The sequence below is a fragment of the Salvelinus fontinalis genome, chromosome 40 (assembly GCF_029448725.1).
Source record: "Salvelinus fontinalis isolate EN_2023a chromosome 40, ASM2944872v1, whole genome shotgun sequence".
NCBI lineage: Eukaryota > Metazoa > Chordata > Actinopteri > Salmoniformes > Salmonidae > Salvelinus > Salvelinus fontinalis.
The window spans coordinates 3282173-3309325 of record NC_074704.1 but is presented as its reverse complement, the minus strand read 5'-3'; the positions used below and the strand labels follow the sequence as shown (position 1 = coordinate 3309325).

The 27153-nt window shown below is 44.3% G+C and overlaps 1 protein-coding gene across 1 annotated transcript in view; it reads right to left on the bottom strand.

The window, feature by feature from the left end:
- Window positions 1-27153, bottom strand: part of LOC129839875 (xylosyltransferase 1-like) — a 111221-nt gene that overhangs the window by 38373 nt on the left and 45695 nt on the right. Inside the window, exons 2-4 of the mRNA XM_055907575.1 lie at window positions 19171-19807; window positions 7818-7990; window positions 3817-4019 (exon numbers count right to left, since the gene is read on the bottom strand). Of these exons, the coding sequence (XP_055763550.1) occupies window positions 3817-4019; window positions 7818-7990; window positions 19171-19807 (1013 nt within the window). The remainder of the gene's footprint in view (window positions 1-3816; window positions 4020-7817; window positions 7991-19170; window positions 19808-27153) is intronic.

Sequence of the window (27153 nt, the reverse complement as noted above, 5' to 3'; positions counted from 1 at the left end):
GTTTTCTTATTTTTGATTGTATCACTGCACGGCCTTGTAGATGAGAAGGAGTGGATTGAGGGAGTGCATTGATGACTAGAGTGTTGTGGGTTAATGTATGTAAATATTGTCTAAATTAGGAAACTTGAGTCAAATCCAAGAAGTGGTCCAAAAAAGCACTTGCTAAGCAAAGATATTACTGTCTGCTACGCCAACATGTAACCCCTCTCTTTCCCCCTTCTCTTACTCACTCTCTTCTGTCTCTTCTATCACTCCCTCTCCCTCCATCTCTCTCCTGATGGGCCTATAAAAACCTCCAGTGTCAGCCCTTTCCTCCACCACATCACCGCCATGCAAATGAAGAGAAGAAGAGGAGACAGACAGGAAGAAAGAAACAGCTCATCAGCACACCACACACACTTTCACTCACACAGTGACAGACCCAAGCATACACCCACATTATGCACACCCACACAGACACCCACACGCGCACACACCCACACACACTTTTACTCACACAGTGACAGACGCAAGCATACACCCACATTATGCACACGCACACACACACACACACACACACACACACACACACACACACACACACACACACACACACACACACACACACACACACACACACACACACACACACACACACACACACACACACACATACATAAAGCACGGGCGCACAGTTGCACACACACACTTGAGCGCCCATAGACAGACAGACGAAAAGACAGACAGACAGACAGACACTGTCACTTTTATGATCGAGCATCAAAATCAGAACTTTTCTCACCGTTCTCACACTATCCCATAATATCTACGACAAGCACATATCTACATGGCAACAAACTAAAAGTAAGCACATAAATATTTCCCTGAACATTTCCCTGACAGGGTGAACACAAACAGCGGTGTCTCCTGAGCCTGTGTATACAAACCGTGTATATAAACCAACCACACGTGTTGGACTATAAAACAACACAGGGCAACCACCTCTTTCTTTATACCTTCCATCTTAGCTCCAGGTGTTGGACACACAAGGTCCAGTTTCCTTTTTCACAATGGCGATTACAGCAACTAGTGGCCATCTGGGGAAAGTATGTGATCGAAGTCTATGAGGGACTAATGACCTTGAGGTTCACAATGGTGTGTATGTGTGACACTCCAGCATTCCAACTACGTCCACAGACAGGTGCAGGCCCTGGCCTCCCTCCAAACCACCTGGAGGATGGCTACCTTCTGGGGCGGTGCCACACACACACACACACACACACACACACACACACACACACACACACACACACACACACACACACACACACACACACACACACACACACACACACACACACACACACACACACACACACACACACACACACACACACACACACACACACACACCACCTGGTGGGAAGTCAATACATATTGACCTCGGGGCAATTAACATGTAATCAGTTCATCATGTAACCTATTCAACTGAGTAAGTAAGCCAGGGGAGGGATTGGAATTCGGGGGGAACAAATGTGTAATCACCTTAAGAAGAACCGGAGATCTACTGTGATTGATCTATTTAAGTTGTTTAGCTCGGGTCTTTGTTGTAAGTCTGCAGTGGTTGTACAGTGAATGTGACAGTATGGATTCCCTGGGGCCTATGGGGTTATATAGCTGTGTGTCTACTGTCTGGTTGTTATTCAGATGGCTTTTGGTGCTGTATCCATCTCTTCATAACGGCTCATTTTAAAGCGTGTCTGAACTGTAAATTATAATTACACAACAAAGGACGATCAATCTCTCAATATTTTTTATCCATAACATGAGCAAACTGGTGTTCAAAGTGTTCCGTTCTGTAATGTCAGAGTCCTTTCATGTCAGGTCACACAGGGACGCGAGCATGTGAAGTAGTATTTCTTCTCTGTCCGACTCCTGGCCACTCAACCCTAACCAGCTTGACTGCTTCGAAGGAGAAGCGGCCCGAAACATCCTGCAACACCAAGACGTTCCATTAAAACCAATTTGCTGTCAACACAGCTGCTGCTACTTCCGTACTTAAACATAGACAGTGCATTCGGAAAGTATTCAGACCCCTTGACTTTTTCCACATTTTGTTACATTACAGCCTTATTCTAAAATTGATTAATTTTTCTTTTTAAATGCCCTCATCAGTCTATACACAATACCCCATAATGACAAAGCAAAAACAGGTTTAGACATTTTTGTTAATTTATCACAAATAAAAAACTGAAATACTGTATTTACATAAGTATTCAGACCTTTTGCTATGAGACTAAATATTTAGCTCAGGTGCATCCTGTTTCCATTGATCATCCTTGACATGTTTCTACAACTTCATTGGACAAGATTTAGAAAGACACACACCTGTCTATATAAGGTCCCACAGTTGATAGTGCATGTCAGAGCAAAAACCAAGCCATGAGGTCAAAGGAATAGATGAACAGAGCAAAGTACAGAGAGATCCTTGATGAAAACCTGCTCCAGAGCGCTCAGGACCTCAGACTGGGGCCGAAGTTTCACCTTCCAACAGGACAACAACCCTAAGCACACAGCCAAGACATTGCAGGAGTGGCTTCAGCACAAGTCTCTGAATGTCTTTGAGTAGCCCAGCCAGAGCCTGGACTTGAACCCGATTGAACATCTCTGGGGATGTAACGGGCGTCTAGTTCTTCCTCCTCCTCGGACGAGGAGAGGAGAGAAGGATCGGAGGACCAAAATGCAGCGGGTTGTGAATACATAATTAAGTTTATTAAAGTAAATACGTAAACCGACAACACTTCAACAAACTAAAAAATAATAAAATGACGTAGACGAAACCTGAACATGGAACTTACATAAAGACACGAAGAACTCACGAACAGGAACAGACTACATCAAACGAACGAACAAACCGAAACAGTCCCGTGTGGTGCACAGACACAGACACGGAAGACAATCACCCACAAACAAACAGTGTGAACAGCCTACCTTTATATGATTCTCAATCAGAGGAAAAGTCAAACACCTGTCTCTGATTGAGAACCATATAAGGCTAATTACCAACCACCTAAACATAGAAACACAAAACATAGAATGCCCACCCCAACTCCCGCCCTGACCAACTAAACACATACAAAAATAACATAAAACAGGTCAGGAACGTGACAGGGGAGACCTGAAAATGGCTGTGCAGCGACGCTCCCCATCCAACCAGACAGAGAGGATCTGCAGAGAAAAATGGGAAAAACTCCCCAAATACAGGTGTGCCAAGCTTGTAGTGTCATACCCAAGAAGACATGAATCTGTAACCGCTGCCAAATGTGCTACAACAAAGTACTGAGTAAAGGGTCTGAATACTGAATACATTTGTAAAAATTTCTAAAAACCAGTTTTTGCTTTTTCATTATGGGGTAGATTGATGAGGGGAAAAATGTAATCCTTTTTAGAATAAGGCTGTAACGTAACAAAATGTGGAATTCAAAGGGTCTGAATACTTTCCGAATGCACAGTAGGTCAACTATCTGTAAAACCTTGCACCTCCACCCCAGTCACCTGATGGGGTAGTCTGCAGCGCTGAGGTTAATGAAGAAGTCCCAGCTCCAGTCAGTCATGGTGATCAGGTCTGACATGCTGCTAGCCCTTACCTCCCACCATCCTCACCCCCTACCCCCCTGTCACCTCCACCCCAGTCACCTGCTGGGGTAGTCTGCAGCGCTGAGGTTAATGAAGAAGTCCCAGCTCCAGTCAGTCATGGTGATCAGGTCTGACATGCTGCTAGCCCTTACCTCCCACCATCCTCACCCCCTACCCCCCTGTCACCTCCACCCCAGTCACCTGATGGGGTAGTCTGCAGCGCTGAGGTTGATGAAGAAGTCCCAGCTCCAGTCAGTCATGGTGATCAGGTCTGCCATGCTGCGGAGGTACATGGTGAGCAGGCTGGCACCGCCCCAGATGGTAGCCATCCTCCAGGGCGTCACCCTCACGTTGGGGTACTGGGAGGCCAGGGCCTGCACCTGTCTGTGAAGGTAGTTGGAGCGCTGGAGGGGGAGAGAAGAGAAAGAGTTCAAAATGTTTCAAACTCATTCCACGGAGGGCCAAGTGTCTGCAGGTTTTTTCTACACCCTTGGACTTGATTGATGAATTAAGGTCACTGGTTAGTAAGGAACTCCCCTCACCTGGTTATCTAGGTCTTAATTGAAAGGAAAATCCAAAAATCAGCAGACACTAGGTCCTCCATGGAATGAGTTTGACACCCCTGGTTTAAGACAATATCCTACGTATAAGATAATGGTATAGACCAGGGCTCTCCAACCCTGTTCCTTGAGAGCTACTGTCCTGTAGGTTTTCACTCCAACCCCAATCTAGCACAATTGATTCCAGAGCTGGTCCTTGATGTTCTGCCACCATTGGCAAGACCAAAAAATACACGTGTATGATTGGTGATCCGGACAGGACCAAAAACCAAAGTCTGTGGAAATCAAGGCTGGTCCGGAACTGCACTCCTAAAATATGTCCAAAATGCGTCTGCGTGGGTCTATGATTACTGAGGTGTAGCCTACAGTGTTGCCTGAAATTGAATTTTATGAATGTCCATCTATGTGGTAAGCCTACCATTATGGGGCGGCAGGTAGCCTAGGTAGCCTAGTGGTTAGAGCGTTGGACTAGTAACCAGAAGCTGACAAGGTAAAAATCTGTCGTTCTGCCCCTGAACAAGGCAGTTAACCCACTGTTCCTAGGCCCACATTGAAAATAAGAATTTGTTCTTAACTGACTTGCCTAGTTAAATAAAGGTAAAATAACATTTGTTGAACACCATAAAACCACATCCGGACAGGTCCAAAAGACAACGGCTCGTGCTTACTGGGGTGTAGCCTACCATGTCGGCCAGCAATGGAATTTGATGAATGCCCATCCATGTGGTAGGCCCACAGTTTGTAAAACAGGCTGTTGCATTGGTTTTATTAGTTCTGAATCCTGTGACGAATCAATTTGGCTATGTATGCTCTGAATTTAGTAGCTTCCCAACTTTATCAGGAGTTATCACAAACCTATTTGCAATGTGTTTACACAGCGGGGAATACAGAAGTAATTATTTTTTCGATATGATCAGCTTGTCAAAAATGGACGGATACAAACTTGAAACCGCCGATCATGACAATGTGGTGTAACTCCTGGACAACAGTTGTGGTTCCATATTGTCCATCTTACTTTGACCAGTCCAGTTTTTAGGATATGTCGTTTGTTAACATGGCAACTCTTTTTGTATTTGATTGAGCACCAATTAGGTTAGGCTATTTGATCGGAGAAACCTACATGAGGTTAAAAGTGTCCGTTTCAGTACATTGTCATACATTTTATCCCCAGCCTGTAGGCTATAGAAGGCCACATACATTTTCTACCATATTCTATATCTGCTACGTTGAAAGAATTTGTCATTGTTTTTGTGCAGAATTATGTGAGGTTTTAGTTGTTGTTGTTGGAGTTGCGTCTTGGTCAGTTTAGCTCAGAAAATGCTGCCCTCGTCAACCTGCCGCCATAGGCTGGTCTATATGTATATAGTAATAGTGTGAGGTGGTAGATGGTAGTCTATAGTCTATAGTCTGGTCTATATGTATATAGTAGTAGTGTGAGGTGGTAGATGGTAGTCTATAGTCTGGTCTATATGTATATAGTAATAGTGTGAGGTGGTAGATGGTAGTCTATAGTCTATAGTCTGGTCTATATGTATATAGTAGTAGTGTGAGGTGGTAGATGGTAGTCTATAGTCTATAGTCTGGTCTATATGTATATAGTAATAGTGTGAGGTGGTAGATGGTAGTCTATAGTCTATAGTCTGGTCTATATGTATATAGTAGTAGTGTGAGGTGGTAGATGGTAGTCTATAGTCTGGTCTATATGTATATAGTAATAGTGTGAGGTGGTAGATGGTAGTCTATAGTCTATAGTCTGGTCTATATGTATATAGTAGTAGTGTGAGGTGGTAGATGGTAGTCTATAGTCTATAGTCTGGTCTATATGTATATAGTAATAGTGTGAGGTGGTAGATGGTAGTCTATAGTCTATAGTCTGGTCTATATGTATATAGTAGTAGTGTGAGGTGGTAGATGGTAGTCTATAGTCTGGTCTATATGTATATAGTAATAGAGTGAGGTGGTAGATGGTAGTCTATAGTCTATAGTCTGGTCTATATGTATATAGTAGTAGTGTGAGGTGGTAGATGGTAGTCTATAGTCTGGTCTATATGTATATAGTAATAGTGTGAGGTGGTAGATGGTAGTCTATAGTCTATAGTCTGGTCTATATGTATATAGTAGTAGTGTGAGGTGGTAGATGGTAGTCTATAGGCTGGTCTATATGTATATAGTAATAGTGTGAGGTGGTAGATGGTAGTCTATAGTCTATAGTCTGGTCTATATGTATATAGTAGTAGTGTGAGGTGGTAGATGGTAGTCTATAGTCTGGTCTATATGTATATAGTAGTAGTGTGAGGTGGTAGATGGTAGTCTATAGTCTGGTCTATATGTATATAGTAGTAGTGTGAGGTGGTAGATGGTAGTCTATAGTCTTACCTGGTCTATATGTATATAGTAGTAGTGTGAGATGGTAGATGGTAGTCTATAGTCTGGTCTATATGTATATAGTAGTAGTGTGAGGTGGTAGATGGTAGTCTATAGTCTGGTCTATATGTATATAGTAGTAGTGTGAGGTGGTAGATGGTAGTCTATAGTCTATAGTCTGGTCTATATGTATATAGTAGTAGTGTGAGGTGGTAGATGGTAGTCTATAGTCTATAGTCTGGTCTATATGTATATAGTAGTAGTGTGAGGTGTGGTAGATGGTAGTCTATAGTCTATAGTCTGGTCTATATGTATATAGTAGTAGTGTGAGGTGTGGTAGATGGTAGTCTATTGTCTATAGTCTGGTCTATATGTATATAGTAGTAGTGTGAGGTGGTAGATGGTAGTCTATAGTCTTACCTGGTCTATATGTATATAGTAGTAGTGTGAGGTGGTAGATGGTAGTCTATAGTCTTACCTGGTCTATATGTATATAGTAGTAGTGTGAGGTGGTAGATTGTGGTCTATAGTCTATAGTCTGGTCTATATGTATATAGTAGTAGTGTCAGGTGTGGTAGATGGTAGTCTATAGTCTTACCTGGTCTATATGTATATAGTAGTAGTGGTAGATGGTAGTCTATATGTATATAGTAGTAGTGTGAGGTGGTAGATGGTAGTCTATAGTCTGGTCTATATGTATATAGTAGTAGTGTGAGGTGTGGTAGATGGTAGTCTATAGTCTATAGTCTGGTCTATATGTATATAGTAGTAGTGTGAGGTGGTAGATGGTAGTCTATAGTCTATAGTCTGGTCTATATGTATATAGTAGTAGTGTGAGGTGGTAGATGGTAGTCTATAGTCTGGTCTATATGTATATAGTAGTAGTGTGAGGTGGTAGATGGTAGTCTATAGTCTATAGTCTGGTCTATATGTATATAGTAGTAGTGTGAGGTGGTAGATGGTAGTCTATAGTCTATAGTCTGGTCTATATGTATATAGTAGTAGTGTGAGGTGGTAGATGGTAGTCTATAGTCTATAGTCTGGTCTATATGTATATAGTAGTAGTGTGAGGTGGTAGATGGTAGTCTATAGTCTATAGTCTGGTCTATATGTATATAGTAGTAGTGTGAGGTGGTAGATGGTAGTCTATAGTCTATAGTCTGGTCTATATGTATATAGTAGTAGTGTGAGGTGGTAGATGGTAGTCTATAGTCTATAGTCTGGTCTATATGTATATAGTAGTAGTGTGAGGTGGTAGATGGTAGTCTATAGTCTTACCTGGTCTATATGTATATAGTAGTAGTGTGAGGTGTGGTAGATGGCCTTGAAAAGTCTCTGGAACTGTCGTGAGGCTCTGCCGTGGACCACCAGGACGAAGGCTATCCTGACGGGGGCCGACGGTGGGCCCTCTGACGAGTCCTCCTCCCACACCACGTTGGCATTGGCCTTACCTGAACGACACAACGATACCGTACAGAGACAGGTTGTTAGTCATTCATACAGAGAATAAAACATGTACCTGTATGTAGAACTCTCTGACGAGTCTTCCTCCCAGACGCTGGCAATTGCCTTACGTGGACAGAATAATAACACACACATTAGGTTTCATCGTCTATACTTCATACACTGGAAGGTATACTGAACACGAGGCGCAGTAACTCCAAGGTTACTGAGCTGTTACTGTGCATAGTATGAAGAAGAAGAAGCATGTCACAAGGAGATGAGTGTCATTCACTATGTGACCATAGAGTTCTTTGAACCATGACTAGCAAGGCCACAAGATAGGAATAGGAATCCTGGAACCATTCCTTTGGATTTGGGGTGGAGTTCGCTTGATAGTGTGTCATCATTGCTCTCTACCACACTCCCAGAATAAGACTTGGAAGTAAGTAGACAATGACTATTCCAACTCACAACCACACAATCAAACAATTCCAGCTCTCTCCAGAAACCATTCAAAAAGCCACACGGATTCATATAGTGGTTTCTTTCCTTCTAATAGTAAACGCCTTAAAAAAATGATTTCCGCTCAGAGCCTCTATCTTGGTCTTGTATTGTGTTCTCCATCAGCAAATAAGTACGAGGGGAATACAATCCAGCACCATTATTACATATGGTGGTTGTTTAGTGTTCACAGGGCCTATGGAATTACAGGAAACACAGAGCTTTATTGAGACGTTATGTTTGTTGACGACAGAGAGGACAAGGTTGTTCAGGAGATAATGACAGTAATCTCGTCCTCTGTGTTGTGAGGGAAGGGGACTTGGTTTCCCAGAGGGCAGTGGTGGACAATGTCACGACTCGCTCTGGTCCCCGGATGGGCAGAAAAGAGGGGAGAAGATGGTGGGTGCTTTCACCCTCTTAGGGTGTGCTGTCCCTGAGGTAAAAAGGCTACAAGGCGCCCCTCCCGGTTCTTCTCTGTATCTACAGCAGCGGGGGACGTGGTAAGTGTTTCAACCCCCTTAGGGTATGCTGTCCCAGGGGTAAAAAGATCACAAGGTGCCCCTCCCCTTCTGGCTCTTTCTTCCCTGTGTCTGGACAAGCTAGGCTCCTACTGTAATTATCTCAATTGAAGGGCAGGACCTTTTGCTTGCTTGTATTTAAAGCCTAACAACAGGGGCGGGGCTACAGACATGCTCCCGTGACTCCAATTGGCCATGCCTTCTGCCCATCACTCAATCAGCCAATTCCCCCCAGGAATTATTGTTTTATTCATAGTTTGGCTACTATGAATCCTGCCTATTAATATGGAGTTTTGAATGTGAATGTGGTTGGAAAAGTGTGAGTGTGAGTGTGTGTGTGTGAAAGACGGAGTGTGTGTGTGTCTGTGTGTGTGTTACTATGAAGCCTGGCTGTGCCTTATGGGATATTGAATGTGAATGTGGTTGGTTGCAAATAACTATAAATACTAGAAAGGGCATGCCCCATTCAAGTTAATGGATCTGTGATTGGTTATTCTATTTCTATGGTTGGTTGGCTGGTTGGTTAGTTAGTTGACAGTGTTGGGTGAAAATGTTTCTGGAGTGGCACACACACACACACACGTTTTGTATTTCTATACAAAATACTATTTTCCCTTACCCCTAACCCTAAATCTAACCCTAACCATAAACCTTACCCCGTAACCCAAATCCTAACCCTACCACTAACCCTACTCCTAATTTTAAACCCTAACCCTAAACCTAACCCTTAACCTTAAAATAGCCTTTGTCCTCCTAGAGACGGGAGAATTTTCCTTGTTTTACTATCCTTGTGGGGACTTCTGGGAATTTTAGCTCCCCACAAGGATAGACGAATCAACACACACGCACACACACACACACACACACACACACACACACACACACACACACACACACACACACACACACACACACACACACACACACACACACACACACACACACACACACACACACACACACACAGTATCAGATTGAACAGTAATTGGTAGGCAGCTCGGAGGTTCACTGGCTAGCATGGCACTAGGCTAATTGGCGGAGCGCTTCACCAAGCACTTTGAGGCTTGTGATATGTTAGCTAGCTGAACTAATGAGCCAATGTGTTGTGTGTCTCTACACCTACAGGGACGAGATAGGTCTAAAAACGCCAGACTCTGCCACATCCCTCTTTTTCCTCTCTCCTATCGCCATCAATCTTTAAAACTGCATCTCTCTCATCTGCTATCAGCACTCTCTCTCTCCATCATTTCATTCTTCTCTCTCTCTTTCTCCTTCATCTTTTGTATTTTCTGCAGCTCATGGCCGTCCATCTCAACCAGTCATGCGAGAGGTTGGAAGAGGAGAGGAGCAGAAATGTCCTTTTAGTTTCCAATATTAAAGTCCTTTTATGCAACATCTGCTCAGTACCAACGAAGGATCCAACTAAAGTCTCACCTGACTTTAACTATCTTGAGTATAACTATCTTGTACTTCGTTCTAGATGTAGGTCTTATAGAACAGAAATGCGGTTTTATTTTTTAATCAGCAAACAAGTGAATAAGCCTCAAATGATGTTACCTGCTACGTATTTAGTGGTGACCGAACATGCAAGGTCATTGGCTGACAACTGACATCAACCAATGATGATGCCAGTTCCATCCCACATATTACAACCTTGTAGACATTAGACAATAGCCCAGCTAGCATATAGAGGCTCTGCTAATGCTAACATATACCCTCTCATGTCCTATGGAGCCGGCGCTAACAGCTACACGCTAACCCAGCCAACTCTTCAAGGACAGAATACCGATGAAATCAAATTGGACAATTTGTAGCTAACAAGGTTAGTGTCTCAAATTCAGATTGGTGCTTCTGAGACATGGGGAGAGAGCGAGAGGGAGAGCTAACAAGGTTAGCGCCTCAAATTCAGATTGGTGCATCAGAGACATAGAGAGAGAGAGAGAGAGAGAGAGAGAGAGAGAGAGAGAGAGAGAGAGAGAGAGAGAGAGAGAGAGAGAGAGAGAGAGAGAGAGAGAGAGAGAGAGAGAGAGAGAGAGAGAGAGAGGGAACAACATTGTGGCAGACGACAGAACAGACAGAGGGAGTGAAAAAGAAAAAGTGATTTAATTTAGCCGTCCGTGTTGTTACACGACGCCGCCAGGAATAAGCCCTTTTCAATTTCCCCCGTCTCCTTTGATCAAACTGTCAGTTGGAGTGGGATGACGATGGTGAGTCTAGGGCAGGGCTGCCCAACCCTCTACCTGGAGATCTACTGTCCTGTGGGTTTTCAGTCCTACCCTAATTTAGCATATCTGATTCAGCTAGTTAAGGTCTTGTTGATCAGCTAATTAGTAGAATCAGGTGTGTTAAATTAGGGTAGGACTGAAAACCCACAGGATGGTAGATCTCCAGGAAGAGGGTTGGACTGAAAACGCACAGGACGGTAGATCTCCAGGAAGAGGGTTGGACTGAAAACGCACAGGATGGTAGAGCTCCAGGAAGAGGGTTGGACTGAAAACTCACAGGATAGTAGATCCCCAGGAAGAGGGTTGGACTGAAAACGCACAGGATGGTAGAGCTCCAGGAAGAGGGTTGGACTGAAAACTCACAGGATGGTAGATCCCCAGGAAGAGGGTTGGACTGAAAACTCACAGGATAGTAGATCCCCAGGAAGAGGGTTGGACTGAAAACGCACAGGATGGTAGAGCTCCAGGAAGAGGGTTGGACTGAAAACTCACAGGATAGTAGATCCCCAGGAAGAGGGTTGGACTGAAAACGCACAGGATGGTAGAGCTCTAGGAAGAGGGTTGGACTGAAAACTCACAGGATGGTAGATCCCCAGGAAGAGGGTTGGACTGAAAACCCACAGGATGGTAGAGCTCCAGGAAGAGGGTTGGACTGAAAACTCACAGGATAGTAGATCCCCAGGAAGAGGGTTGGACTGAAAACGCACAGGATGGTAGAGCTCTAGGAAGAGGGTTGGACTGAAAACTCACAGGATGGTAGATCCCCAGGAAGAGGGTTGGACTGAAAACTCACAGGATGGTAGATCCCCAGGAAGAGGGTTGGACTGAAAACTCACAGGATGGTAGATCCCCAGGAAGAGGGTTGGACTGAAAACGCACAGGATGGTAGATCCCCAGGAAGAGGGTTGGACTGAAAACTCACAGGATGGTAGATCCCCAGGAAGAGGGTTGGACTGAAAACTCACAGGATGGTAGATCCCCAGGAAGAGTGTTAGCAGCCCTGGTCTAGGGAGACGACATGAGCATATTCACTGATAGACAAGCGTTGGTTTACATCTTGGGGAATATGTATCCTCGCTTACATTGCTGTACAGAACAAAGTTGCACAGTCATGGTGGACTCACAAGGTGCAGTCATGGTGGACACACACGGTGCAGTCATGGTGGACTTACAAGGTGCAGTCATGGTGGACACACAAGGTGCAGTCATGGTGGACTCACAAGGTGCAGTCATGGTGGACTCACAAGGTGCAGTCATGGTGGACTCACAAGGTGCAGTCATGGTGGACACACAAGGTGCAGTCATGGTGGACTCACAAGGTGCAGTCATGGTGGACTCACAAGGTGCAGTCATGGTGTGTTGGCACCCTATTCAAAGGTAGTGCACTTATAAGTGACTATGGTGCAATTTCAGACGCAACCATTGGAATAGTCCCAGATAGACAAGCATTACCTTCCATCTTCTGGAAGTGTAGCCAGTAGTGTCCAGTAGCCTACAAGGTTACACAGTCATTGTGGGTGCACAGTGTCTGGTTATGTCTGGCCAGATGTCCATGTATCGTTCTGGCTTTTTCTCCTTTCCTCCACACTCCTGTGTGTGTGTGTGTGTGTGTGTGTGTGTGTGTGTGTGTGTGTGTGTGTGTGTGTGTGTGTGTGTGTGTTGTTTCTTTAAACATTGATGCGTGGTCCTCACCGATGGTGGCAAGCTCACAGATTTTGTTTACAGGAGTCTTCTGCCAACCTGCAGATGTTCAACCAGTCTACTTGTAAAAGTGTGTGTGTGCGGTGTGTGTGTGTGTGTGTGTGTTTGTGAGTAAGAAAGAGAGAGAGAGAGAGAAAGAGAGAGAAAGGAAGAGTTTGTGCGTTCCTGTGTGTATCCGTCTGTCTGTGTGTGGTTGTAAGTGTGCATGTGCATATGTGTCTGTCTGTCTGTCTGTCTGTCTGTCTGTCTGTCTGTCTGTCTGTCTGTCTGTCTGTCTGTCTGTCTGTCTGTCTGTCTGTCTGTCTATGTGTGTGTGTGTGTGTGTGTGTGTGTGTGTGTGTGTGTGTGTGTGTGTGTGTGTGTGTGTGTGTGTGTGTGTGTGTGTGTGTGTGTATGTGTCAGTCTGTGTGAGCAAACTTGCATTTCTGTGGCCAGCTTGGCTGAACAGAATGAAAATTGGAAAGCAATTTGGTGTACATACAAAAAGTGTCTTCCATTCTCTCGCACAAATTTCTCATCAGCCAAGAAACACATTTCTTGCCTGACTTTGATATGAATTAGAATTATTAACAGTAAAACAACAGGAAGTGTAGTGGGCGTGTGTGTGTGTGTGTGTATCTCTGTGTGTGTGTGTGTGTGTGTGTGTGTGTGTGTGTGTGTGTGTGTGTGTGTGTGTGTGTGTGTGTGTGTGTGTGTGTGTGCGTACATCTGTGTGTGTGTATAAATGTGTGTGTGTGTGTGTGTGTGTGTGTGTGTGTGTGTGTGTGTGTGCGTACATCTGTGTGTGTGTATAAATGTGTGTGTGTGTGTGTGTGTGTGTGTGTGTGTGTGTGTGTGTGTGTGTGTGTGTGTGTGTGTGTGTGTGTGCCTAAGTCAAAACAGATTTTATTTAAGCTTCAGGGGATATTGTATTTTCCTGCTGTAAAAAGAGAGGGTATATGTTCTAAATGGCTCCCTATTCCCTACATAGTGCACTACTTTTGAGCAGAACCCTATGAGCCCTGGTCAAAAGAAGTGGACGATAAAGGGATTAGAGCCATTTGGGACTCAAACATTGACAGTACATACACAGGCCATGACGACAAAACAAAAAACATGTTTCAGAGGAGCCTCTATCAAGCTGTCACACGATGATTACACCATTACTATGATTGACTAACAAACAGAATGTTCTAGCAGTTGTTTTTATATAATATGAAAGAGTATCTGGTCAAATATGATCGAGTGTACCACACCCAGTATACCAAACGGTTCACACCCAGTATACCAAACGGTTCACACCCAGTATACCAAACGGTTCACACCCAGTATACCAAACGGTTCACACCCAGTATACCAAACGGTTCACACCCAGTATACCAAACTGTTCACACCCAGTATACCAAACTGTTCACACCCAGTATACCAAACGGTTCACACCCAGTATACCAAACTGTTCACACCCAGTATACCAAACGGTTCACACCCAGTATACCAAACGGTTCACACCCAGTATACCAAACGGTTCACACCCAGTATACCAAACGGTTCACACCCAGTATACCAAACGGTTCACACCCAGTATACCAAACGGTTCACACCCAGTATACCAAACGGTTCACACCCAGTATACCAAACGGTTCACACCCAGTATACCAAACTGTTCTCACCCAGTATACCAAACGGTTCACACCCAGTATACCAAACTGTTCACACCCAGTATACCAAACTGTTCACACCCAGTATACCAAACTGTTCACATCCAGGAACAGCCTGCTCCCCAATCATTCCCCATACTACCACCCAGCCTCAATTCCTCTAAACCTTTGCAATGTGAGCATAGCTAAGTGATAGTTTTCTATAATATATGTCATTTAGCAGACATGTTTCTCCAAAGTGACTTACAGTCACGCGTGCATACATTTTACGAATCAAACCCAAAATTCAGGCCTTACAAATGCCATGCTCTACCAACTGAGCTACAAAGGACCACAGTCCAGAAACAACTGTACGGGCCAAAGAGTTTTCTCCACTCAATGGCCCATCCAGGAACAACCCCTTCCCCACACCCCCCTAGAGCATTAGGCATTACTGTAGATCTGATCAGAGGGCAGAGTGGAACTACTATCATACTGCTTCAACCTATTCAGTTCCTTCAGCTGTACAGTCTATAGGGGATAGGAGTTAGGGCTTGATTCTGGACCGGGCCTATATCTCTACAGTAAATACTACACAATGTACCCACCCTCTATGTTACAGTAACAGTATATCAATTAACTCACCCTCTATGAAACAGTAACAGTATATCTATTAACTCACCCTCTATGGGACAGTAACAGTATATCAATTAACTCACCCTCTATGGTACAGTAACAGTATATCAATTAACTCACCCTCTATGGGACAGTAACAGTATATCTATTAACTCACCCTCTATGGGACAGTAACAGTATATCAATTAACTCACCCTCTATGGGACAGTAACAGTATATCAATTAACTCACCCTCTATGGGACAGTACCAGTATATCAATTAACTCACCCTCTATGGGACAGTAACAGTATATATATATATATTAACTCACCCTCTATGAAACAGTAACAGTATATCTATTAACTCACCCTCTATGGGACAGTAACAGTATATCAATTAACTCACCCACTATGGTACAGTAACAGTATATCAATTAACTCACCCTCTATGGGACAGTAACAGTATATCTATTAACTCACCCTCTATGGGACAGTAACAGTATATCTATTAACTCACCCTCTATGGGACAGTAACAGTATATCTATTAACTCACCCTCTATGGGACAGTAACAGTATATCTATTAACTCACCCTCTATGGGACAGTAACAGTATATCTATTAACTCACCCTCTATGGGACAGTAACAGTATATCAATTAACTCACCTTCTATGGGAAAGTAACAGTATATCTATTAACTCACCCTCTATGGGACAGTAACAGTATATCAATTAACTCACCATCTATGGGGCAGTAACAGTATATAAATTAACTCACCCTCTATGGGGCAGTAACAGTATATAAATTAACTCACCTTCTATGGGACAGTAACAGTATATCAATTAACTCACCCTCTATGAGACAGTAACAGTATATCTATTAACTCACCCTCTATGAGACAGTAACAGTATATAAATTAACTCACCCTCTATGGGACAGTAACAGTATATATATATCTATTAACTCACCATCTATGGGGCAGTAACAGTATATAAATTAACTCACCCTCTATGGGACAGTAACAGTATATAAATTAACTCACCCTCTATGGTACAGTAACAGTATATAAATTAACTCACCCTCTATGGGGCAGTAACAGTATATAAATTAACTCACCTTCTATGGGACAGTAACAGTATATCAATTAACTCACCCTCTATGGGACAGTAACAGTATATCAATTAACTCACCTTCTATGGGACAGTAACAGTATATCTATTAACTCACCCTCTATGGGACAGTAACAGTATATAAATTAACTCACCATCTATGGGGCAGTAACAGTATATAAATTAACTCACCCTCTATGGGGCCATAACAGTATATAAATTAACTCACCCTCTATGGGACAGTAACAGTATATATATTAACTCACCCTCTATGGGACAGTAACAGTATATAAATTAACTCACCCTCTATGGGGCAGTAACAGTATATAAATTAACTCACCCTCTATGGGGCAGTAACAGTATATATATTAACTCACCCTCTATGGGACAGTAACAGTATATAAATTAACTCACCCTCTATGGGGCAGTAACAGTATATAAATTAACTCACCCTCTATGGGGCAGTAACAGTATATAAATTAACTCACCCTCTATGGTACAGTAACAGTATATATATTAACTCACCCTCTATGGGACAGTAACAGTATATCTATTAACTCACCCTCTATGGGACAGTAACAGTATATCTATTAACTCACCCTCTATGGGACAGTAACAGTATATATATTAACTCACCCTCTATGGGACAGTACCAGTATATATATTAACTCACCCTCTATGGGACAGTAACAGTATATCTATTAACTCACCCTCTATGGGACAGTAACAGTATATATATTAACTCACCCTCTATGGGGCAGTAACAGTATATCTATTAACTCACCCTCTATGGGGCAGTAACAGTATATCTATTAACTCACCTTCTATGGGACAGTAAGAGTATATATATATTAACTCACCCTCTATGGGACAGTAACAGTATATCTATTAACTCACCTTCTATGGGACAGTAACAGTATATATATATTAACTCACCCTCTATGGGACAGTAACAGTATATCTATTAACTCACCCTCTATGGGACAGTAACAGTATATTTATTAACTCACCCTCTATGGGACAGTAACAGTATATCTATTAACTCACCCTCTATGGGACAGTAACAGTATATCAATTAACTCACCATCTATGGGGCAGTAACAGTATATAAATGAACTCACCCTCTATGGGGCAGTAACAGTATATAAATTAACTCACCTTCTATGGGACAGTAACAGTATATCAATTAACTCACCCTCTATGGGACAGTAACAGTATATCAATTAACTCACCTTCTATGGGACAGTAACAGTATATCTATTAACTCACCCTCTATGGGACAGTAACAGTATATATAAATTAACTCACCCTCTATGGGACAGTAACAGTATATCTATTAACTCACCCTCTATGGTACAGTAACAGTATATATATTAACTCACCCTCTATGGGACAGTAACAGTATATAAATTAACTCACCCTCTATGGTACAGTAACAGTATATATATTAACTCACCCTCTATGGGACAGTAACAGTATATAAATTAACTCACCCTCTATGGTACAGTAACAGTATATATATTAACTCACCCTCTATGGGACAGTAACAGTATATACATTAACTCACCCTCTATGGGACAGTAACAGTATATCTATTAACTCACCCTCTATGGGACAGTAACAGTATATATATTAACTCACCCTCTATGGGACAGTAACAGTATATCAATTAACTCACCCTCTATGGAACAGTAACAGTATATATATTAACTCACCCTCTATGGGACAGTAACAGTATATCAATTAACTCACCTTCTATGGGGCAGTAACAGTATATCAATTAACTCACCCTCTATGGGACAGTAACAGTATATCTATTAACTCACCCTCTATGGGACAGTAACAGCATGTCTATTAACTCACCCTCTATGGGACAGTAACAGTATATCTATTAACTCACCCTCTATGGGACAGTAACAGTATATATATATTAACTCACCCTCTATGGTACAGTAACAGTATATCTATTAACTCACCCTCTATGGGACAGTAACAGCATATCATTTAACTCACCCTCTATGGGACAGTAACAGTATATCATTTAACTCACCCTCTATGGGACAGTAACAGTATATCATTTAACTCACCCTCTATGGGACAGTAACAGTATATATATATATATTAACTCACCCTCTATGGGACAGTAACAGTATATATATATATATTAACTCACCCTCTATGGGACAGTAACTGTATATATATTAACTCACCCTCTATGGGACAGTAACAGTATATAAAATTACTCACCCTCTATGGTAGAGTAACAGTATATCTATTAACTCACCCTCTATGGGACAGTAACAGTACATCAATTAACTCACCCTCTATGGGACAGTAACAGTATATAAATTAACTCACCCTCTATGGGACAGTAACAGTATATATATATATCTATTAACTCACCCTCTATGGGACAGTAACAGTATATCAATTAACTCACCCTCTATGGGACAGTAACAGTATATATATATTAACTCACCCTCTATGGGACAGTAACAGTATATATATATCTATTAACTCACCCTCTATGGGACAGTAACAGTATATATATTAACTCACCCTCTATGGGACAGTAACAGTATATCTATTAACTCACCCTCTATGGTACAGTAACAGTATATCAATTAACTCACCCTCTATGGGACAGTAACAGTATATATATATTAACTCACCCTCTATGGGGCAGTAACAGTATATAAATTAACTCACCCTCTATGGGACAGTAACAGTATATATATATTAACTCACCCTCTATGGGACAGTAACAGTATATATATATTAACTCACCCTCTATGGGACAGTAACAGTATATATATATTAACTCACCCTCTATGGGACAGTAACAGTATATATATATTAACTCACCCTCTATGGGACAGTAACAGTATATATATATTAACTCACCCTCTATGGGACAGTAGCGGGTGACCTTCTCAGGCATCAGTTGACCTTCCTTGTGTCTGCAGTACACTTCAGCTATCTGCTGCCGGCACTCCTTGGTCTTGGCTCTGGACAGAGCCGAAATGGCTTCCTTCCCACTGATCTCACACTTGGGCGGCTGGTCGTAAACGACCTCCAATGGAGCCGCAGTCGCCTGCTTCCTGGTTTGATGCTGGTGTTGGTGTCTATGTTGAGTCTGGGGGTGGGACTGCGACTGGGGGTAAGTCTGAGCCTGACCCTGGCTCTGTGGCTGTGAAGAGCGGCTGTGGTGGTTCCTGGAGCCCACCCCGGCTCCAACCGCTTTCGGGCCCACAGGAAGTGAGCCATTCTGGGCTACGGCTCGCCCGTACTGGAGAACCTCGTTGGAGCTCCGGCTCAGAATCGGAGCGTTATCCTTCCAGGTTGCCTGTTCGGCATGGGCCTTCTCCTGCAGCCTCTCCGTGTGTTTGTTACTGTTAGCGCCCCCTGGGGGCTGGCGCTGGGGCTGCGAACGGGCGCCAAAGTTACTATTGTCTATGTTCTCAAAGTCTTTGGGCACAGAGTTCTCATTGTTGCTGTCCACTCTGACTTTCTCCTTGGGGCGGTGGGAATAGTAGCCATCCTGTGAGAAGGGAGAGAGCGGATTAGTTTCATTGTTGTCGGTTTTGATTTGAACGTAATTTGGTTAGGAACTAATTCACATTTACAATGATGGGAGAAGGGAAGAATGGAGTAAATGAGAGAGAAGGGGGAATGAGGAGGGGGAGGAAAGAGGAGAAGGAAAGGCGGAGGAAAGGGGAAAGGAGAGAGAGAAGGAGGGGAAAGAGAGAGAGAGAAGGAAAGGAGAAGATGGGAAGAACGGGGGAGGAAAGAGAAGGATAGATAATGAGAGAAGAGGGGGGAAGGGGGCACAAACAAGCAGAACCAGATCTGTGGTGAGTGAGTCAGTGAGACGCATATCAACTGTCAGATTACCAATCAACACGCCACACACACCAAGCAGCTTAACAGAACCAAGAGGCATGAAATTAAGTAGCATTAACTTATTGACTCCCTCTGCTCCCTGCCACAACACAACAAGGTGCAACCTGACCGGCTGACTGGGCCTATCGCCACGGTGACGACGGGGACGAGGACTACTTTCTGTGGCTGTGTGCGTGTCATCATCAGATTAGTACCGCTTTCAATTAACTTTTCCCCTGATGTGCCTGTCACCCCGTAAACAGATTACCAGTGGGGGATAAAGCACCAGAATGTGATTTTTTTTTTTTGTGTGTGTGTGTGTGTGTGTGTGTGTGTGTGTGTGTGTGTGTGTGTGTGTGTGTGTGTGTGTGTGTGTGTGTGTGTGTGTGTGTGTGTGTGTGTGTGTGTGTGTGTGTGTGTGTGTGTGTGTAAGCATTCAGGGAACACACGTATTCTCTGATTCCACATTCTCCGGAGCCACGTGATGATTATGGAATTACAATAGTGTGGCGTGTGAAAAGGAGGCAGTGTGTGTGTCGCCGCCGGGTGTGTGTGTGTGTTTGCAGCCCATGTTTGTGTGCTTTGAGCCAAGATCTGAATGTACAATTTTCCCATCTTTCCACCAGAACAAGCTTAGAGAGAGGGAGGGATGGAGAGAGTGAGAGGGGGATGACAAGGAGGAGAGGAGAGCGTTGACATGCGGGAGAGTTCTGCCGCACCTCGGAAGCACTCGCTTCACTGAAATGTTCCCCGATGCATCAAATGGAACAGGCAAGAGAGCTTCCTCTGCCTACCTGGCTGAGACGCCGTGAAACACGCACACTTCGCTAGACAGGCGGAGAGCAAATGTGTGTGTGTGTGTGTGTGTGTGTGTGTGTGTGTGTGTGTGTGTGTGTGTGTGTGTGTGTGTGTGTGTGTGTGTGTGTGTGTGTGTGTGTGTGTGTGTGTGTGTGTGCGTGTGTGTGTGTGCGTGTGTGAGAGAGAGAGAGAGGAAGGGCAAAGAACAACAGCGGTGGAAGAGGATATAGAGCTCCAGAACAAGCTGGAGCACTTGATGTGTCTCTCTGTTTACAGTCACAGCTAATAGAGAGAGAGGTGAGAGAGCGAGAGAGAGGTGAAAGTGGTGAGAGAGAGGTGATAGAGAGAGAGGTGGTAGAGAGAGAGAGAGAAGAGAGAGAGGTGATAGAGAGAGAGGTGAGAGAGTGAGAGAGAAGTGAGAGAGCGAAAGAGAGGTGTGAGAGAGAGAGGTGATAGAGGGAGAGAGGGAGAGAGTGAGAGTGAGAGAGGTGATAGAGAGAGAGAGATGATAGAGAGAGCATAGAGAAAGAGAGATAGAGAGAGAGAGAAAGAGAGAGAGAGAGTGAGAGAGAGAGAGCAAGAGAGTGAGGTGATAGAAAGAGAGAGAGGGGTGATAGAGAGAGAGAGATGATAGAGAGAGGATAGAGAGAGAGAGAGATAGAGAGAGAGAGAGAGAGAGAGAGAGAGTGAGAGAGAGCGAGAGAGCAAGAGAGTGAGGTGATAGAAAGAGAGAGAGGGGTGATAGAGCGAGAGAGAGAAATGGAGAGCAAGACATTTACAGAGCAGGAGATTCAGGCAGAGAATGAGTGAAAGCGAGCAAATGAGAGAGAGAAGAGAGGGAGCAAGGAGCGAGAAAAGCAAGACGTCAAGAGAAAGAGAGAGAGGTGAAAAGGAGAGACCGAGACAGGCGCAATGCTCAGCATGGTAATGCATTTCTCTCCCGTAAAGCCAGCCTGTTATCAGCACATCAAACTCTTCTCTCTGCAAACACCTTGTGTCTGAGCCTATTACAGAGGTGGAAGACTGAGACAGAGACAAGTAGGGAGACAGAAGAGGAGGGAGGGAGGGCGGGAGAGAGAGGGGTAGGGGGTGGAGAGAGGGGTAGGGGGGTGGAGAGAGGGGAAGGGCGGGCATTTTTGTGAGATTTATGATTGATCTCTCTAATCGTTTGCATAACATTCTCACTGTCAGTTCTCTCTCTCTCTCAATTCAATTCAATTCAATTAAATTAAATTCAATTAAAAGGGTCTTTCATGACATGGGGAACATATGTTTACATTGCCAAAGCAAGTGGAATAAACGATAAACAAAAATGAGAAGAAACAACAAAACAAAAACCCTGAAAATGTAAATGAACAGTAAACATTTCATTCACAAAAGTACAGCTGTGTACAGTATTTTAACAATCTCTCAATTCAATTGGCTTTATTTGCATGGGAAACGTGTTTATATTGACAAGCAAGTGAAATAGACAATCCACAAAATTGAAATAAACAAAGGAAAATAAACAATCAGAAATGAACAGTAAACAGTACATAAAAGTTTGACTACGTACCGTACAGTGTTGCAACAATGTGCAAATAGATGAAGTACCCTCTTCATTACACCCACTGATCCTCTTAAACCTCAACCTCATTCAAATCACCTCCAACCCACCTGCTGCACAACTGGGTCACCTCCTCTCTCCTCCTCTGTGTGTGTGTGTGTGTGTGTGTGTGTGTGTGTGTGTGTGTGTGTGTGTGTGTGTGTGTGTGTGTGTGTGTGTGTGTGTGTGTGTGTGTGTGTGTGTGTGTGTGTGTGTGTGTGGCAGTTCACAGCTGCTGTGTTATACCAGCTGAGGTAATACACGTTAGAAGCTGTTAATCCTTCATGTAACAGCTGCCCTACACTACCGATCACCCTAAAATATCCCACTCGCCCAAATTCAAAGGGACCGCTTCTAGGGGCTAATCCAAAGTACGCTAGTCATAGGATGATTTAGGACGTTTTAAAGAGTACAGGGGTAGGGGAGAGAGAGAGAGAGAAAGAGAGGGAGAGAGAAAGAGAGAGAGAGAGAGAGAGAGAGAGAGAGAGAGAGAGAGAGAGAGAGAGAGAGAGAGAGAGAGAGAGAGAGAGAGAGAGAGAGAGAGAGAGAGAGAGAAAGAAAATAGAAAGAGAGAGAATATAGAAAGAGAGAGGAGTAGAGTTAAAAAGAGCACATGTTTGCCCTGGAGCAGCAGATATCCCTGGCTCTGCGTGGGCCGTGAGAGACATGAGAAGGGACACGGTTGGAATCGCAGGAAAGCCCAAATCCAAACGCATTAAATCTGTTGTCTTCATCTTTTAACTGTCTCTATTTGAACGAGAAAAGTGTTGAGCCCAACAGCACAGCAGGCCTCTGGCTAAATCAACTGGGTTGTTCTCTGATCTGTGAATCAGTGGATTTAATAAGGCATTTCTGCATTCAAAAGTATAGAAAACATGTTGTATAATGAAATCGGGGGGTGATATGATTCACACGTGGAGAAATAAGTTCTTCTGTTCCTCTGTTCTTCTCTCAATCTCTTTGTCTCCTTCCGATTCCACCCCCCCCCTCTCTCTCTCTCTCTCTCTCCTGATCCTTAGTTTCTTTCCTCTCTCTCTTTCTACTGCCCTACTCTGTCTCTCTCTGTCTCTCTCTGTCTCTCTCTGTCTCTCTCTGTCTCTCTCTGTCTCTCTCTGTCTCTCTCTGTCTCTCTCTGTCTCTCTCTGTCTCTCTCTGTCTCTCTCTGTCTCGCTCTCTCTGTCTCTCTCTGTCTCTCTCTGTCTCTGTCTCGCTCTCTCTTTCTACTGCCCTTCATTTTCGCTGTCTCTCTCTGCCTCTGTCTCTCTCTGTCTCTGTCTCTCTCTGTCTCTGTCTCTATCTGTCTGTCTGTTTCTCTCTCTGTCTCTCTCTCTTTCTGTCTCTCTCTCTCTCTCTGTCTCTCTCTGTCTCTGTCTCTCTCTGCCTCTGTCTCTCTCTGTCTCTGTCTCTCTCTGTCTCTGTCTCTATCTGTCTGTCTCTGTTTCTCTCTCTCTCTCTCTCTCTCTGTCTCTCTCTCTTTCTGTCTCTCTTTCTCTCTGTCTCTCTCTCTCGCTCTCTCTTTCTCTCTCTCTCTCCTGCGTTTAAAGGACTCTCTCTTTAATCTCAGTCTGTGTTTAACTCTATGGGGACAGGGCAGGGGGCTCTTAAGAGAGGAAAAGATGGGGAAATGGACAATTAATAGCCCAGGGATGGTGAGGCTAGGAAGCTAGGCCATTAGGGTGTGTGCGCGTGTGTGTGTGCTTGGTTATCGATCGCTAGGGGGAATCTGTCTTATCCTACACAGCGTGCTTTGGGGAGGCCAAGCCCGGTTTGCCTGACATGCGGTCGCTTACTAAACCCCCTTCTCAACCCTCTCGGCCCCAATCGCTCAGCTAGAGAGAATGCAAGCAGGTAAAAGGCTAAGCGTTCGGGCTATCCATCATTGCAGGTAGCAGGGCTGGGGCAATGGAGTGAGGAACCGAGGCTGAAACTCTGACTGAACCAACCCCACCTACAAGGGATGGTTTGGTCCATTTGTCATACTGTACACCTCATACCGGCTCATTCCATTTACCTCATTTCCTTTACCACAGGGGAGAGAGGGAGATACTTCATCTGGCCTGCTCCCCCCCTCTCCATTCCCCAATCTCCTTTCAACTTCATATCTCTCACACCACAGCTGCTCAGGCATACCCACTCTCCCTCTCCTCCTCCCCTCATCTCTCACTCCAGGGGGGAAATCTGTTCATTTCTCAAATTCTACCTGCACACTGGCAGTACCCTTCCCTCCCTCCTTCCCTCCATCCCTATTGTCATTTACTGTACTGGTCCCCTGGTGAACCTTAGCAGCAGCACTGAACACATCACTTTAAATCTGGCCCTCGTTTTACTGGCTATTTCTCCCACATGGGGCCAACTCAGATGAGCTGTGGCTCCCATACACACTCAATCAACTGCTATCTGACAAATCGTTCTCTCTCACACCGCACGCACGCACGCACGCACGCACGCACGCACGCACGCACACACACACACACACACACACACACACACACACACACACACACACACACACACACACACACACACACACACACACACACACACACACACACACACACACACACACACACAACCACACACACACACACACACACTCCATCTATCGGTTAACTACAGCTGTTTCTATCTCTTTTTCTCTGCAGAGAAACATGCCATCTCTGCAAGGCTATGATGGAACTGGCCCTCTGGGTAATGAGGAGAGCTGGTCAGTAATGGGAGAAACATTCAGTGATAAGTGTTCCTGTACTGATGAAAATCAGCAGCACTTACATTACAATTTGTAATGCAATAGCTACAATGCTAAAGTATGCTTCTGTTTGTAATGCAATAGCTACAATGCTAAAGTATGCCTCTGTTTGTAATGCAATAGCTACAATGCTAAAGTAAGCCTCTGTTTGTAAGGTTGGGATACTGAAACATCAACTATGCAGTGACACTAAAGAATGAGAACATGGAGTTCCAGAAGTACACCCAGAGACGGAAGAGCAAGAGAGACATCCCACGCGCTAATCTATTCTGGCTCATATACAGCCAATGAACCAAACAGACCAGACCCAGCTGCTAATGCATTGGTGCCTATGGGAAAGCCACCCCGTTAAGCAGACCAGTCCGGAACTGACCATTTTCTCAGATTGGTAAACGGCCTGAGTGGGACATCTTCATTTATCCACTATCTTTGGCAAACCATCATCTCAAATGAGTTCACACATCAGTCTCCTGCCTATCTGCCTCGTCAGACATGACTAATCAACCTGCTGTAGGTTAGCCGGCCACACAAGACACGTGCTGCTGGATCATTCATCATGTGTTTAGCTGGTCGCGGTGATCAGGCACTCTGTGGGGCAGCCTCAGTCATCAGTCAGGATCCCCTGCTGTGTCGTTAAAGCTCTTTCATAATTACCTCGATTTAAAAAGCGCTGATCCCTGTGCCAGCCCACTTCCTGTTACGAACCACGGGCGCTGGCTACCAACACTACGAGAACGCGGCTCCAGACCTATTTGAACCCAGGTCAGCTCCAAGCTGCAATATGTCTCATATCAACTGTTTAAGCCGCATAACTTCTTGCCTCAACGCACATGTATTCATTTGTATACTTAGAGTTTACGTAGAGCACAGGAGGCTGCTGAGGGGAGGACGGCTCATATTAATGGCTGGAACGGAGCGAGTGGTATCAAAACCTGGAGACCATGTGTTGGATGTATTTGATACCATTCCACTCCAGCCATCACCACGAGCCCGTCCTCCCCAATTAAGGTGCCACCAACCTACTGTGACTTAGAGCACACTGAGTACGTTGCAAGAGGTACCAACCTCCTGTGACTGAGAGCACACTGAGTACGTTGCAAGAGGTACCAACCTCCTGTGACTGAGAGCACACTGAGTACGTTGCAAGAGGTACCAACCTCCTGTAACTGAGAGCATACTGAGTAGGTTGCAAGAGGTACCAACCTCCTGTGACTTAAAGCACACTGAGTACGTTGCAAGAGGTACCAACCTCCTGTGACTTAGAGCACACTGAGTACGTTGCAAGAGGTACCAACCTCCTGTAACTGAGAGCATACTGAGTAGGTTGCAAGAGGTACCAACCTCCTGTGACTTAAAGCACACTGAGTACGTTGCAAGAGGTACCAACCTCCTGTGACTTAGAGCACACTGAGTACGTTGCAAGAGGTACCAAGCTCCTGTGACTGAGAGCATACTGAGTATGTTGCAAGAGGTACCAACCTCCTGTGACTTGGAGCACACCGAGTACATTGCAAAAGGTTCCAACCTCCTGTGACTGAGAGCACACTGAGTACGTTGCAAGAGGTACCAACCTCCTGTGACTGAGAGCACACTGAGTACGTTGCAAGAGGTACCAACCTCCTGTGACTGAGAGCACACTGAGTACGTTGCAAGAGGTACCAACCTCCTGTGACTGAGAGCACACTGAGTACGTTGCAAGAGGTACCAACCTCCTGTGACTGAGAGCACACTGAGTACGTTGCAAGAGGTACCAACCTCCTGTGACTGAGAGCACACTGAGTACGTTGCAAGAGGTACCAACCTCCTGTGACTGAGAGCACACTGAGTACGTTGCAAGAGGTACCAACCTCCTGTGACTGAGAGCACACTGAGTACG